This window comes from Scyliorhinus canicula, chromosome 12, assembly GCF_902713615.1.
Source record: "Scyliorhinus canicula chromosome 12, sScyCan1.1, whole genome shotgun sequence".
NCBI lineage: Eukaryota > Metazoa > Chordata > Chondrichthyes > Carcharhiniformes > Scyliorhinidae > Scyliorhinus > Scyliorhinus canicula.
Genome location: NC_052157.1, coordinates 26,608,545 through 26,623,998, shown reverse-complemented (window position 1 = coordinate 26,623,998; position 15,454 = coordinate 26,608,545). Strand labels below are relative to the sequence as shown.

General features: G+C 49.1%; 1 protein-coding gene across 3 annotated transcripts in view; it reads right to left on the bottom strand.

Moving 5' to 3' along the window:
- The window catches only part of atp8b4 (ATPase phospholipid transporting 8B4), a 372,477-nt gene that overhangs the window by 30,867 nt on the left and 326,156 nt on the right, over window positions 1–15,454 (bottom strand). For all 3 annotated transcript variants that reach the window (XM_038813489.1, XM_038813490.1, XM_038813487.1), the window contains one exon: window positions 1,760–1,865. In XM_038813489.1, coding sequence (XP_038669417.1) covers window positions 1,760–1,865 — 106 coding nt within the window. The remainder of the gene's footprint in view (window positions 1–1,759; window positions 1,866–15,454) is intronic.

Sequence of the window (15,454 nt, the reverse complement as noted above, 5' to 3'; positions counted from 1 at the left end):
GGGGAAAGAGGGAGGGAGGGGGAAAGAGGGAGGGAGCGGGAAAGAGGGAGGGAGCGGGAAAGACGGAGGAGGAAGAGGGAGGGGGAGAAAGAGGGAGGGGGAGAAAGAAGGATGGGAAGAAAGAGGGAGGGGATAGAAAGAGGGAGGGGATAGAAAGAGGGAGTGAAAGAAAGAGGGAGGGAGAGAAAGAGGGTGGGAGAGAAAGAGGGAGGGGTAACGAGGGAGGAGGAAGAGGGAGTGGGAGAAAGAGGGAGGGGGAGAAAGAAGGATGGGAAGAAAGAGGGAGGGGATAGAAAGAGGGAGGGAAAGAGGGAGGGGGAGAAAGAGGGAGGGGATAGAAAGAGGGAGGGAGAGAAAGAGGAAGGGAGAGAAAGAGGGAGGGGAAAGAGGGAGGAGGAAGAGGGAGGGGGAAGAGGGAGAGGGAAAGAAGGAGGGGGATGAAAGAGAGTGGGGATGATTTATAGGATTTAAATAAACTGAATAAGAGAGATTACTTTTTTTTGTGGAAATATGTGATGAAGGGAAAACCTAACTTTAGAATTGAGTGAGTGGGAAGTGAAATTTAAAAAACTGTATTCACACAGCGATTTGTTGAACATTTGAATCAGAGAAAATTACAGAGCGGGGCAGCGGGGTTAATTTTAAAAGAGGACACAGACATGATGGGCCACATGGCCTCGTTCTGGGTGGTAGTCCACTATCCACGTCGGGTCCAGGGTTAGTCAAAAAGAAAACTATCCACCATCAGGATCGGAATGTAGTCTGCAGATGCAAATCCGCTAATGGTGTAGAATTCTATACTTTATCCCAGTGTTCTTCAAAGTCGGGGGCGCGACCCGTGGATGGGTCGCGGGAGGTGTCGGGAGGGTCGCGAGCCTTCCTTCGCGATGCTCCCGATTGCGCAAATCCCCGCGCAGCAGCCGGCTTTTAATAACGCCGGCTGCAAGCGGCCTTTAAAATTGCCGTGTTAAAAAAAATTCGGCTGCATTGTGCATGCGGGGGATTTATTCATTTATTTTGTTCATTTAACTTTTATTTTTATTTTTTCTTCATTTTTTTTAAGTTCAGGGGGGTTTATTTGATAAAATTTTACAGAACTTTGGACAGATGGAGACTCCATACTTTCCAACACAGGAAGGCTTCACCTTCATCTAACAGGTCCCATTGGAGGAGCATGTACGAGAGCCAAAGGGAACAAACCATTTCCTCCATTTTTAGCAGCAGCAAACAAGTTAAGAGAAAATGGTGGGTCGCTCAGGTCGGTCGGCGTGGGTCGCGAAAGTCGGTCGCGTTGGGTCCCAAAGGTCGGCCGGGTTGGGTCCCGAAGGTTGGCCGGTTGGTAAAAATGGGTCCCCGGAAAAAAAGTTTGAAGAACTCTGCTTTATCCCATTGTTACAAATTTTGCTGTGGATATTTTTTTAGATTCAATCGCATCAGTCTGAGCATGGATTGACTCACACCGTCTCGGAGACCCGCGACGGGTTGAAGGTGTGTATGGTTACCCAGCCAAGCTGACAAATTGTTGTTCAGACTCCAAAAGAGACAATTTCCATTCAATGGATTTTTTTTTGTCTCGATGTATTTTGTTTTAAACTTGGGAATACAGTTGGCTCAGAAGAAACATTAAAAATGCCCATTTTAATGAAACAAAATGGTAAAAACAAATCTTGAAATGTAACAAACTTTCACTTTAAAAAATTTCCAACCAAAATACATTGGAACGATTTATGGCATGTAGAAACGTTTATGGGTTGTTTACCGGATTTGTTCACGCACTTCGAGCACCGTGTAGCCAGACACGATGAAAATCTCATTCATCTCATCTGTTAAAATATTGCACGAGTAACCAATATTCACTGCTGTCTCTGTGAGGAAAGAGGAATATGAAATGTGACGAGTCAGGCAGTTAGAGATCAATCATCTCAGTTTATTCTTAGTAACCTTCTTAAAAAGATGCCATTGAAAAAGATAGAGCTCCAGTTCAAGTCCAAGGTCGAAAAGGCCAAGGATGAGCAATTACAAGTGTAGAATAAGGGCATGGCACATCAAGGGTTAAAATGGGACTCAGTAGAGTACCGCCCAAACAGTGATGTATGAGATCACATGACCCACACCTAATGGCGGTGCAGTGTTGGAGAGAGCAGTGTTTCGGAGCAACCACGGAGATTGCTCCTAGGTTTGACCTTTTACTGTAACTATGTATATCGTTTCTAGTAGTTAATACTTACTGTTGTAGTACCCAAGACCACAAATAACTTAATATGATCCACCAACCTACACTCAGCACCTTACAACAACATGTGACACTTACATCCCAAGAATTAATTATTCGAGAAAGGAGTTAAAAGGGTCAATTGGGCAATCGAACACTTGGTTTAAGAAGGAAAGAAGGAAGGAGGCTGGTTGTTCCCAAGTTTTAACGTGCCATGAAGGATTTAATTGGTGCAGACTGTTTTTGACTTTGGCACAGCAAGACTATAGGGCAAAGGAGTGTGTGCATTGGTGTGCCTTTGGAGTGTATACTGCATCGAAAATGCAACATCAAAGCAGGCCACTGCACCGAACCTCTCTGTATCGGTGTTTATTCTCCACCGGAACATTCATCGGCTGGAATATTCCGGATGGTCCTACACCGGATTTGTAGTCCAGCAACTAAGGAAGCCGATATTCAGGACACCAAAGCACGTTGATGGGTTGAAGTGTGTATACTTTAATGCAAGAAGCATCAGGAATAAGGTGGGTGAACTTAAGGCATGGATCTGTACTTGGGACTACGATGTGGTGGCCATCACGGAAACTTGGATAGAAGAGGGGCAGAAATGGTTGTTGGAGGTCCCTGGTTATAGATGTTTCAACAAGATTAGGGAGGATGGTAAAAGAGGTGGGGGGGGGGGGGTGGCATTGTTAATTAGAGATAGTATAACAGCTGCAGAAAGGCAGTTCGAGGGGGATCTGCCGACTGAGGTAATATGGGTTGAAGTCAGAAATAGGAAAGGAGCAGTCACCTTGTTGGGAGTTTTCTATAGGCCCCCCAATAGCAGCAGAGATGTGGAGGAACAGATTGGGAAACAGATTTTGGAAAGGTGCAGAAGTCACAGGGTAGTAGTCATGGGTGACTTCAACTTCCCAAACATTGAGTGGAAACTCTTTAGATCAAATAGTTTGGATGGGGTAGTGTTTGTGCAGTGTGTCCAGGAAGCTTTTCTAACACAGTATGTAGATTGCCCGACCAGAGGCGAGGCCATATTGGATTTAGTACTTGGTAATGAACCAGGGCAGGTGATAGATTTGTTAGTGGGGGAGCATTTTGGAGGTAGTGACCACAATTCTGTGACTTTCACTTTAGTTATGGAGAGGGATAGGTGCGTGCAACAGGGCAAGGTTTACAATTGGGGGAAGGGGAAATACAATGCTGTCAGACAAGAATTGAAGTGCAGAAGTTGGGAACATAGGCTGTCAGGGAAGGACACAAGTGAAATGTGGAACTTATTCAAGGAACAGGTACTGCGTGTCTTTGATATGTATGTCCCTGTCAGGCAGGGAAGAGATGGTCGAGTGAGGGAACCATGGTTGACAAGAAAGGTTGAATGTCTTGTTAAGAGGAAGAAGGAGACTTATGTAAGGCTGAAGAAACAAGGTTCAGACAGGGCGCTGGAGGGATACAAGATAGCCAGGAGGGAACTGAAGAAAGGGATTAGGAGAGCTAAGAGAGGGCATGAAAAATCTTTGGCGGGTAGGATCAAGGAAAACCCCAAGGCCTTTTACACATGTGAGAAATATGAGAATGACTAGAGCGAGGGTAGGTCCGATCAAGGACAGTAGCGGGAGATTGTGTATTGAGTCTGAAGAGATAGGAGAGGTCTTGAACAAGTATTTTTCTTCAGTATTTACAAACGAGAGGGGCCATATTGTTGGAGAGGACAGTGTGAAACAGACTTATAAGCTCGAGAAGATACTTGTTAGGAAGGAAGATGTGTTGGGCGTTTTGAAAAACTTGAGGATAGACAAGTCCCCCGGGCCTGACGGGATATATCCAAGGATTCTATGGGAAGCAAGAAATGAAATTGCAGAGCCGTTGGCAATGATCTTTTCGTCCTCGCTGTCAACAGGGGTGGCACCAGAGGATTGGAGAGTGGCGAATGTCGTGCCCCTTTTCAAAAAAGGGAATAGGGATAACCCTGGGAATTACAGGCCAGTTAGTCTTACTTCGGTGGTAGGCAAAGTAATGGAAAGGGTACTGAGGGATAGGATTTCTGAGCATCTGGAAAGACACTGCTTGATTAGGGATAGCCAGCACAGATTTGTGAGGGATAGGTCTTGCCTTACAAGTCTTATTGACTTCTTTGAGGAGGTGACCAAGCATGTGGATGAAGGTGAAGCAGTGGATGTGGTGTACATGGATTTTAGTCAGGCATTTGATAAGGTTCCCCATTGTAGGCTTGTGCAGAAAGTAAGGAGGCATAGAATAGTGGGAAATTTGGCCAGTTGGATAACAAACTAGCTAACCAATAGAAGACAGAGAGTGGTGGTGGATGGCAAATATTCAGCCTGGAGCCCAGTTACCAGTGGCGTACCGCAGGGATCAGTTCTGGGTCCTCTGCTGTTTGTGATTTTCATTAACGACTTGGATGAGGGAGTTGAAGGGTGGGTCAGTAAATTTGCAGATGATACGAAGATTGGTGGAGTTGTGGATAGTGAGGAGGGCTGTTGTCGGCTTCAAAGAGACATAGATAGGATGCAGAGCTGGGCTGAGAAGTGGCAGATGGAGTTTAACCCTGACAAGTGTGAGGTTGTCCATTTTGGAAGGACAAATATGAATGCGGAATACAGGGTTAACGGTAGGGTTCTTGGCAATGTGGAGGAGCAGAGATCTTGGGGTCTATGTTCATAGATCTTTGAAAGTTGCCACTCAAGTGGCTAGAGCTGTGAAGAAGGCCTATGGTGTGCTTGCATTCATTAGCAGAGGGATTGAATTTAAGAGCCGTGAAGTGATGATGCAGCTGTACAAAACCTTGGTCAGGCCACGTTTGGAGTACTGTGTGCAGTTCTGGTCGCCTCATTTTAGGAAGGATGTGGAAGCTTTGGAAAAGGTGCAAAGGAGATTTACCAGGATGTTGCCTGGAATGGAGAGTAGGTCATACGAGGAAAGGTTGAGGGTGCTAGGCTTTTTCTCATTAGAATGGAGAAGGATGAGGGGCGACTTGATAGAGGTTTATAAGATGATCAGGGGAATAGATAGAGTAGACAGAGACTTTTTCCCCGGGTGGAACACACCATTACAAGGGGACATAAATTTAAGATAAATGGTGGAAGATATAGAGGGGATGTCAGAGGTAGGTTCTTTACCCAGAAAGTAGTGGGAGCATGGAATTCACTACCTGTGGAAGTAGTTGAGTCGGAAACGTTAGGGACCTTCAAGCGGCTATTGGATAGGTACATGGATTAGGGTAGAATAATGGAGTGTAGATTAACTTCTTCTTAAGGGCAGCACGGTAGCATTGTGGATAGCACAATTGCTTCACAGCTCCAGGGTCCCAAGTTCGATTTCGACTTGGGTCACTGTCTGTGTGGAGTCTGCACATCCTCCCCGTGTGTGCGTGGGCTTCCTCCGGGTGCTCCGGTTACCTCCCACAGTCCAAAGATGTGCAGGTTGGGTGGATTGGCCATGATAAATTGCCCTTAGTGTCCAAAATTCTATAATTAACCTAGGACAAAAGTTCGGCACAACATCGTGGGCCGAAGGGCCTGTTCTGTGCTGTATTTCTCTATCTATCTATCTATCTAATTGTGAATCTCCGCCGGTGAGGGATGCAAACAATGGGGAAACCTGTTTACAGTGGTGGGGCCAGAAGGTCCCTCTGGCAGCTAACAGCCATCCGTGGCGACAAAACATGCCATGAGGTGGGGGGGAATAAAATCCCACCCATCCTTTTCTCGTACCCACCCTCTTCCCCTTTCCCTTTACACCTTTTTCCATCAGCCATCAACCTAGACATGGTGCCTGCTTCAATCATTAACTTCGGTCATACATTCCACAGCTTCACAACCCTTTCCTGCTGTTGATACTATCTCACATCAGCCAGCATTCCAGTCAATCCTCATAGATTGTCTTATATTTCCTCAACAGCCCTCCGATGGTGGGGATGCTAGAACTGTGGAAATCTAAATTCAATATATCTCCGTGTATTGATGTAGCATTTCATCATGCACGAAAAATGTCTTAAAGTACTCCACGCAAATTACATTTGAAGTGGGGTCAATGTTTCGCAGGCAAACACAGCAGCCAATATCCTGCGAACAACAGCTAGACAAATCTGTCACCGCAATTGATGGATAGCCAGTTAATTAATAAATGACAAGATAATCTTCAGTCATCATTTAATAGTATCCAAAGCGAATCAATTATCCATTACAGCAGTTGCATTATGGCTCAAACCATTAGAGTACAACTCCATCTGTACATTTTCCACAAATAATGATTCTAGATTATTAGAGGAAACAGGCAACCTTTATACTGAAGCCTCCACCAGGCTAAAGGCGATGGGCGGGTTTCCCCTGTCCCCTAGCCGCGTGTTTCTCGCAGGCGCGCCATTCGCTAGCTGCAGCATTCACTCTTCCCATTTCCCATTGTAGCCAAACCACACTGCTGGAAAACCCACAGGCAGGTATATACTGCCAGCGGGAGAAGAGAATCCCAACAGCCAACAAATAATGGCAGAATGTACACCAGAATGGCCAGGCAATTATCCTACCGGATATTTACTAACAGCGCATTTCTAAATTGAATCCAAATACGATTAAAAAAAAACTAACTATCTGATTGTCTTTGGGAGTGTACACAAATAAATATACCCGGGAGGCACGGTGGCACAGTGTTAGCACTACTGCCTCACAGCACCAGGATTCAATTCCGGCCTTGGGTGACTGTCTGTGTGGAGTTTGCACGTTCTCCCTGTGTCTGCGTGGATTTCCTCCACGTGCTCCGGTTTCCTCCCACAGTCCAAAGATGTGCAGGTTAGATGGGGTTACAGGGATGGGTGTTGGGATGGGCCCGGGTAGGGTGCTCTTTCAGAGGGTCGGTGCATACTTGATGGGCCGAATGGCTTCCTTTTGCACTGCAGGGATTCTATGGGCTTGACCAGCACATTTGATCGCCAACGCACATGTTCCATGGAGAAGACAGGCAAGTAACAGAGGTTTTCAGGGTCACAAGGTAATTGGCGAGAATGGACATTTCTCAGTCTGTCTAGAATCGGTAAAATCACATAGAAAAGTAAGCGATCAATAGAAGAGGGTGTTGGGTGGTGCAGCTTATTCACATTCCAACTCTCATAGGAATTTAACCTGTCACAGTGACTCTTGTTATCAGCAGCCTGTCAACTTGCTGCTTTTGGGCTTTTGATAACAATTAATGCAAGTTTAAATGAGCTAAGAGAGCTTCCCCTCGTGTTCCATGTGTGCTCGTCAGCTTTGCCCCAGTCTCGAGCCCCAGCACATCATGGTGCTGCTACCAACCAGTGCCAGAATCTGCCTCCCGGTGGCATTATCTGGAAGACTTGAAGGCGCGGTAGATCAAATTGCTCATTATTACCAACACAATGGCCACTTCTAGGAAGTGGCCCTAGAAATAGTGGATGCATTGGTGATCATTTCCCAGCATTCTATAGACTCTGGGAGAAGTGCAATGGATTGGATGTAATCCCACTTTTAAAAAAAGGAGGGAGAGTGCAAATGGGGATTATAGACCGATTAGCCTAACATCGGAGGTAGGGAAAATGCTGGAGTCAATTATTAAGGATGAAATAACTGAGCATTTGGAAAGCGGGGATAAGATTGGTCCAAGTCAGCATGGACTCAGTAAAGGGAAATCGTGCTTGACAAATATTCTGGAATTTTTTGAGGATGTGACCAGTAGAGTGGACATGGGTGAACCAATGGATGTTGTGACCCTAGGCTTTCAAAAGGATTTTGACAAGGTCCCACATAAGAGATTAGTGAGCAAATGTAAACCTCATGGTATTGGGGGTAATGTATTGACGTGGATAGAGAACCAGTTGGCAGACAGGTAGCAGAGAGTGGGAATAAATGGGTCCTTTTCAGAGTGGCAGGCAGTGACTAGTGGGGTACCGCAGGGTTCAGTGCTGGGACCCCAGCTGTTCACAATATACATTAATGATTTGGACAAAGGAATTCAAAATTTTCAGATGACTCTAAGGTGGGTGGTATTGTGTGCCGTGAGGAGGTTGCAGAGAGGCTGCAGGATGACTTGGACAGGCTGGCTGAGTGGGCAAATACTTGGCAAATGCAATATAATGTGGGTAAATGTGAGGTGATCCACTTTGGTTGCAAAAAACAGGAAGGCAGATTTTTATCTGAATGGTGGCAGTTAAGGAAAAGGGAAAGTGCAACGAGACTTGGGTGTCATGGTGGAACAGTCGCTGAAGGTTGGCATGCAGGCTCAGCAGGCGGTGAGGTAAGCTAATGGAATTCTGGCCTTCATAGCAAGAGGATTTGAGTTAAGGATTGGGATGTTTTGCTGCAGTTATACAGGGCCTTGATGAGGCCACACCTTGAGTATTGTGTGCAGGTTTGGTCTCTTGGGTTGAGGGTGTCCAGCGAAGGTTCACCAGACTAATTCCTGGATGGCAGGACTGACAAATGAAGAATGATTGGATCGACTGGGCTTGTACTCACCGGAGTTTAGAAGAATGAGAGAGGATCTCATAGAAACATATAAAATCCTGATGGGACTGGACAGGCTAGATGCGGGAAGAATGTTCCCAATGTTGGGGGCGTCCAGAACTAGGGTCACAGCCGAAGAATAAGGGGTAAACTATTCAGGACTGAGATGAGGAAGAACTTCTTCTTTTAGAGAGCTGTGAACTTGTGGAATTCTCTACCACAGAAAGCTGATGGGGCCACTTCATTGGATATATTCAAGAGGGAGCTGGATGTGGCCCTTACGGCTAAAGGGATCAAGGGGTAACGAGAGAAAGCAGGAGGGGGATACTGAATTTGCATGATCATATTGAATGGTGGTGCAGGCTCAAAGGGCTGAATGGCCTACTCCTGAATCTATTTTCTATGTTTCTATATTAATGTTACAATGACAGCACTAATTCTCTGACCTGGCCATTATTAAAAGTGGCCATTTTTATCTAAGGAAAATGAGTGAGGTTATAATGTTGTCACAATGATATTGGTCTGAACCCGCAGAGAAAGACCCCAAATGTATTAGCAATTAGATTAACAACAAATATTAAAAATGGAGAAGGCAAGAAAAGCATAATTTGGTTGGGGGGGAGGAAGGAGGGGCCTCAAAAGATACATTTGCTCTTGCCTGACAGTCCTGGCCATGCTGCAACCTGGAGCAGAAATAATCTAGGTTCAACAGTCACCAGGGTGAGCGGAGGACTTTCAGCCCCACCTGCTCGGAGTAGCTCACCTCCTTACCGCATTGCTCGTGATGAACAATGATGCAAGGGTCGTTAGGAGAGCAGATAACACCTCAAATGATAAAACTTGAGGAAAATTCTTTCTCAGATAACTCCTCACAGTGCTGCTCTTTTTTTAGAAATCAACTCCTGGAAAATAACCACTTTCTCCCCCCCTATTCATAGAATCATAGAATTTACAGTGCAGAAGGAGGCCATTCAGCCCATTGAGTCTGCACCGCCCCTTGGAAAGAGCACCCTACTTAAGCCCCACGCCTCCAGCCTATCCCCTTTATCCCTGTAACCCAACCGAACCTTTTTGGACACAAAGGGCAATTTATCATGGCCAATCCACCTCACCCGCACATCATTGGACTGTGGGATGAAACTGGAGCGCCCAGAGGAAACCCATGCACACACGGGGAGAACGTGCAGACTCCGCACAGACAGTGACTCAAACGGGGAATTGAACCTGGGACCCTGGAGCTGCTAAGCAACTGTGCTAACCACTATGCTACCATGCTGCCCTATTCATTTACAGTTCAACAAACTATCCCCATGCCTAACATGGGGAGAGCAACTATATACGTTCCATCTATTTAGGGAGCGAAAGTTTATGAAGAACTCCAAAAATATATATAATTTAGTAATATGTTTATTTGCTTCTTTTCTTTTTAACCAAATATTTGTTCAATACCTGGAGTATTCAATACCTGGACCCCACCCAACCCCAAGAGCCCCAAATCGGGCTCCACGCTGGGCGCAGGGCCAATCACAAGTCACCTGACACAGACCGCCTGGCGCAATCTGGATCAGGCCCAGATTAAATACCTGGATGCTACTTTCACCCTGTGCTCGATTGCCAATGGCCGAACCTGCGACATCTCGACCGGCGTCATTTAGCACTGGTTTCCATAAACATGCACCAGGCATGACGACACCTCGGGGGTCTGGCAGACCATTAGAAACCCTCGGGTGGTAGGGGCAAGGCAGGGTGATGCCCTGGTACACCCATGGCACCTGGAAACTGCCAACTTGGCAGTACCACCCAGGTGCCCTGCAAGTACCACTGTCTGGAATGCACGGCCGGGAATCAGACACGGGGGGTGTTCCAGGGGCCATTAGAAGATTGGGGGGGGATGTCTAGAAAGCGGGGGGGGGGGGGGGGGGGGGGGGGGGGGGGGTGCACAGAGATCAGAGCTGCCAGTCAAAGTAGCGCCCTGGTCTGAGAGGAGCCAGCTGGCCACCCAGCTGCCCAGTGCGGGAAATCGACTAAAGTGCGACCTCGGCAAGGAGAATCTTCCCGAGGCCCAAAACACCCAGCAAAGTGCCGGTGAATAGTGGGGTGAATCTCGGCGCTGCAGCCGCCGAAAAACACCCCAACAAACAGGCCCATAGGTGGACTTTGTTTCAAATCTGCTGAATCGTGCCCGATAGCTTGGGAATAACAACACATCTGAGCAAACCAGCTAGGGTAACCTTCTGGAATATATTATGAATGTGTTATGATATATACAACTGTGCCTTCATGACTCCCTGGTTTTCTCAAGTGTATCTGGATTTAGCTCTTATTGTGCATTCAGGCCATATTTGCAACAGTGGATATGTTACAAACACCATTTCCTTTCAAAGTTACCTCAGGAAAAAAATGAAGAATTCATTTTTTAATTTGCTTTTATGTTTTATTAACTGCTTCCACCTATTTGATGGACATGAAAGTCATACTTTGCCGTGACTTTGGAGGAAGTTGCTCCTTTTCTTTTACCGATTAATGCCGTTTGGTCCAGCAGGCCTCTCTCTGAGCTAACGGAAACTTCCCATTGAAGGCCAGGGTGTTTAAATGTCAGCCAAACTACTGGAGCTCCTGTCTCAATAACGTCATTTTATCATTGACCTTTCTCACAAATCAGCAAACCACGTAAAGAGCAAGCGAGCGGCTTGACTAAATTATGATATTTGGTTGGATGCCTTTTAGTTGGAAAAGGAAGGAAACAAAGCAACTTTCTTTGAAAACTAGAATAGCGTAAGGGCAAAGAAAACTTAAAGAAAATATGTGTTTTTAAGAGGTCATGGGCAGGTTAAGTGTGCTTTACAATCTTTGAAGGTTTTATTCTGAATCTAACTGTACTTAGCTTTTTCTAGAATTAAATAATCAACAATAGTGTCATTTTCCTGAGGGACAATCAATACATCAGTTATCAGGAGAAAGATATTGCTTCTGTATGTAACATGTGATAAATCTAATGTGCCCTCTAGGTCACAAGAGCCATGTACTACTCTGAAAAGTGCACACTGTGACAATCCAATCTTCCAGTTTGGTTGACACATATTAAGAATGCTGTCACATTTCAATATGCTGTACCATGGTAATAAATCCAATTTATTTCACACATAAACCATCTACATAAGGTAATACTGTGTTACACCCTCACTACGAGATTGCATTTGTGCTTCAACAATTGTACATATTGGAAGATTACATCAAGTTCATGGCCCCATTAAAGCTTCAAGCTCCCAGTCCTCAGGGTGACATCACTCAGAATGATTCAGTTCAAGCCACACATACTGAGCTGCCTCACAGATCAACACCAACACCACTACCCAAGGACAGGCAACAAAGACTTTGAGGTAAGGCAACTGAGCTTGCAGAAGATGCCAGGGTACCCACTGTACGCTGGCAGTATGAGGAGATCAGCAGAGGCTACAGTGATATATCATGATGCCATTGTTCAACAAGAGTCAGAGCTCATTCTGGTGCAGCTAAACAGCGCATCAATGCAAATAACCAAGTCACGCGGCACAGTTGATTCTGCAGCAGTATGTTGCACTGGCACACCAGCTCTAGACCAGTAGCTGCAGTCTCTGCGGAAGCAACTAAGGTGGGAACAGTATGGCATTTGACCCTCTACTCTGGGATTTTCACACCTCGCGTAGATGGTAGTGCCACAAAGAGCCTATCATCCCAATTTATTTGGGTGACTTTTTGGCGCAATGAGGAGGGATGGGCAAAACTGGGCGGTGGACGGATACTGTGGGCAGGGGTCAGGGTGCCTTCGTGTGTGCAGCAACACCAGCCAACCGGGGACACGTGTATCCCATGGCACCTGGTTGTTGAGGTGTCAATGCGCCATTGTTAAACATGTTGTATCCCCGCCCACCCTACAGATCGTAATGTTTGGGCACCAGCAAGCGATGTTTACCGTTGTGGTGGGAGCTGCTTCCCTGCAGGTGGCCCATTGGCAGCGTCGGCGCAGGCGGCTCAGAGTACCTGCGGCAGCGGCAGCAGAGGGATGGGCTGCAGAGGGCCTGGTGGCACCCGCTCAGGCTGCAGGCCCGCCCACCCGACAGGTGCAGGAGGAGGCAAAGGGGGACAATGACCACCACATCGAGGGGGATGGACAGGGCGAGGATACCGATCTTGATGGGGCGCAGGGAGAGAAGGAGGAGCAGGTGGTGGTGCCAAGGTGCCGGAGGCGCCCCATGAGGCCTCGAGTGTACCGTCACCGCATGTCCTTCGAGGACCTACCGTCAGGGCATGCAGGAGGAAACTCAGGATGAGTCGGGAAACCGTCACCCATAACTGCCACCTGATGGCACACCTGGCACCACGTGGAACGGGGAGAGGACATGCTATCCCGGTGGCCGTGAAGGTGACGGTGCCCTCAACTTCTACGCGACGGGGTCGTTCCAGGTGCCGAGCTGGGACCTGTGCGGTATTTCCCAGGCATCAGTGCACCGGTGCATCCGAGCAGTCACCGAAGCCCTGTATGCCATCGCGGACCGGTACATCCAGTTCCCAGAGGACCGCGCCCACCAGAATGCCCAGGCAGCGGGAGTCGCAGACGTGGCCAGGATACCCATGGTGCAGGGCGTGATTGATGGGGTGCACGTCGCCATGCGTCCACCAGCGGAGAACAGGGACGTGTTCATGAACAGGAAGGGGACCCACTCCATGAACATTCAGGTCGTCTGCGACCACCGCATGAAGATCATGCGCGCGTACGGCCCAGTACCCCGGCAGTGTGCATGATGCCTTTATACTGGCGCAATCTTCCATCCCCGTCATGTTCGAGGGACACCCCCCCCCCCCCCCCCCCCCCCCCCCCCCCCCCCCGGCTGAGGGGTTGGTTTCTGGGCGACAGGGGTTACCCGTTGCGGTTGTGGCTGATGACGCTTATACGGAGGCCACAGACTGACGCAGAGACCTGCTACAATGAGGCCCATGCAGCAACCAGTGATGTGGTCGAGAGGTGTTTTGGCCTCTTGAAGATGCGCTTCAGATGCCTGGACGTCTCTGGAGGGGCCCTCCAGTACCACTTGGCCGCATCGTTGTTGTCCGCTGCGTCCTGTACAACATAGCCGAACAGAGGGCCAACGCCCTGGAGGAGGAGCAGGAGGAGGCACATGGGGAGCCCGATGAGGACGACACATCTCTAGATGAGGAAGAGGAGGAGGAGGAGGATGGGGAGAGGGGGGGGGGGGCACAGACGCGACATGGGGGCTGGATATGGCCGGGATGCTGCACGACGCCATCGGCTTGTCAAGCGAGCACGTGAGGCGTTGATCGCCGCTCAGCAAGGCACTTGCACTGCCATTCCACCCAAGCGCAACACCCAGCACCCCCCCCCCCCCCCCCCCCCCCCGGCACCATCTGACAACCCTAGCTCCCACACAATGGGATGGTCTCACACAATTGCTTGTGGATGCGGATGTGATCAGTGCCATGTTGAATGATGACAACCCGCTCTGCGATGAGCTGTGAGCTCCAGATCATTAGACAATGTCTGACTCATGGCCACAGCTGCTCCCTCCACCTGGGTGGTCGCTGTATGCGTCATGGACACTCCACCACATGGCCATGTGGGTTAGCTGGCATCGGTGTTCCGAGGACGACAGGGGGTTGGGAGGGGGGAAAACACACACCCGGCCTCACCATTGTACCGACCTTCGACCCCAGCGCCACTCAGTCCCCTTCACGACCCCTCAGGCACCGGACATAGCACAGAGGCATCTAGGTTTGGTGTATAAGTGACTTTAATCGTGATATTCACATACAAGTGCCCTAGCCCCTATAACTAAGCTGTGCCCTGCACCCGTGCCAACTTACTACGTGTCGAACTTCTTTGCCTTATGGGTCCTACCACTACGCCTTAGTGTTTCCCCAGACGGTATAGCAGGCGTGGAGGCGGACTGCTGAGACTCCTGCCCTGCGGATTTGGCTCCCCGTTGGCGCGCGCTTCCTGGGGCGGCCCGGCTTGGATGGGCCAGGCTGCTTGGCGGGCGTGCTGGATGGCTTGGTGCCACCCTGTTCTGCCCGCTGCCCACCAGATGCACCAGGGACGGGACGGGGGGAGTCAGAGGATCCGCGGTGTTCCGGGACCTCCCTTGCAGGAGTCACCGAGGCGGCCCCCTGTATCTCCTCCTCCCTCGGGGTGCCCAGTGGCCCCTGGGCCTCACTATGGGACGGTGGTGCGAGCGGAGACAAGCCCCGTGGCACCACTGATACCTGGCGCTGCCAGTCCTGGAAGCCCACTGTGGCATCGACCAGGGTCTGAACGTTCGCAGCGATGGAACTCAGGGAGTAGGCCATCCCAGTCTGGGACTGCGCCACCTCCCTCTGGGATTGTGCGACGTCATCCAGCACGTGCGCAAGGTCGCCGATGCTCTCAGCGATGGCCTGCTGAGACTGGGCCATGGCCTGCTGAGACACGGCCAGACCCTGGAGTGTGGCGGCAATGTCCAGCTGTCTCAGGACATGGCTGCCTGCGAGAGGGCAGCCCTGTCCTGGGCCACGGATGATGCGTGCACATGAAGCTACAAGCCTTGCAGAACCTGATCCATGGTCGAAACCATTGCCCCCACCGCGGACGCCACCCGTGCGGTGTCGGCCTGGGTGGCAGCCGTGCCCGGCACCACTCCCTGCTCTTGGACGCAGATGGACTCCTCCAACTGCGTCTACAGATGCTGGAAGGCGGCCGTCATCCCATTGTCCACTCCCTGGGTTTCCAAACACATTGGGT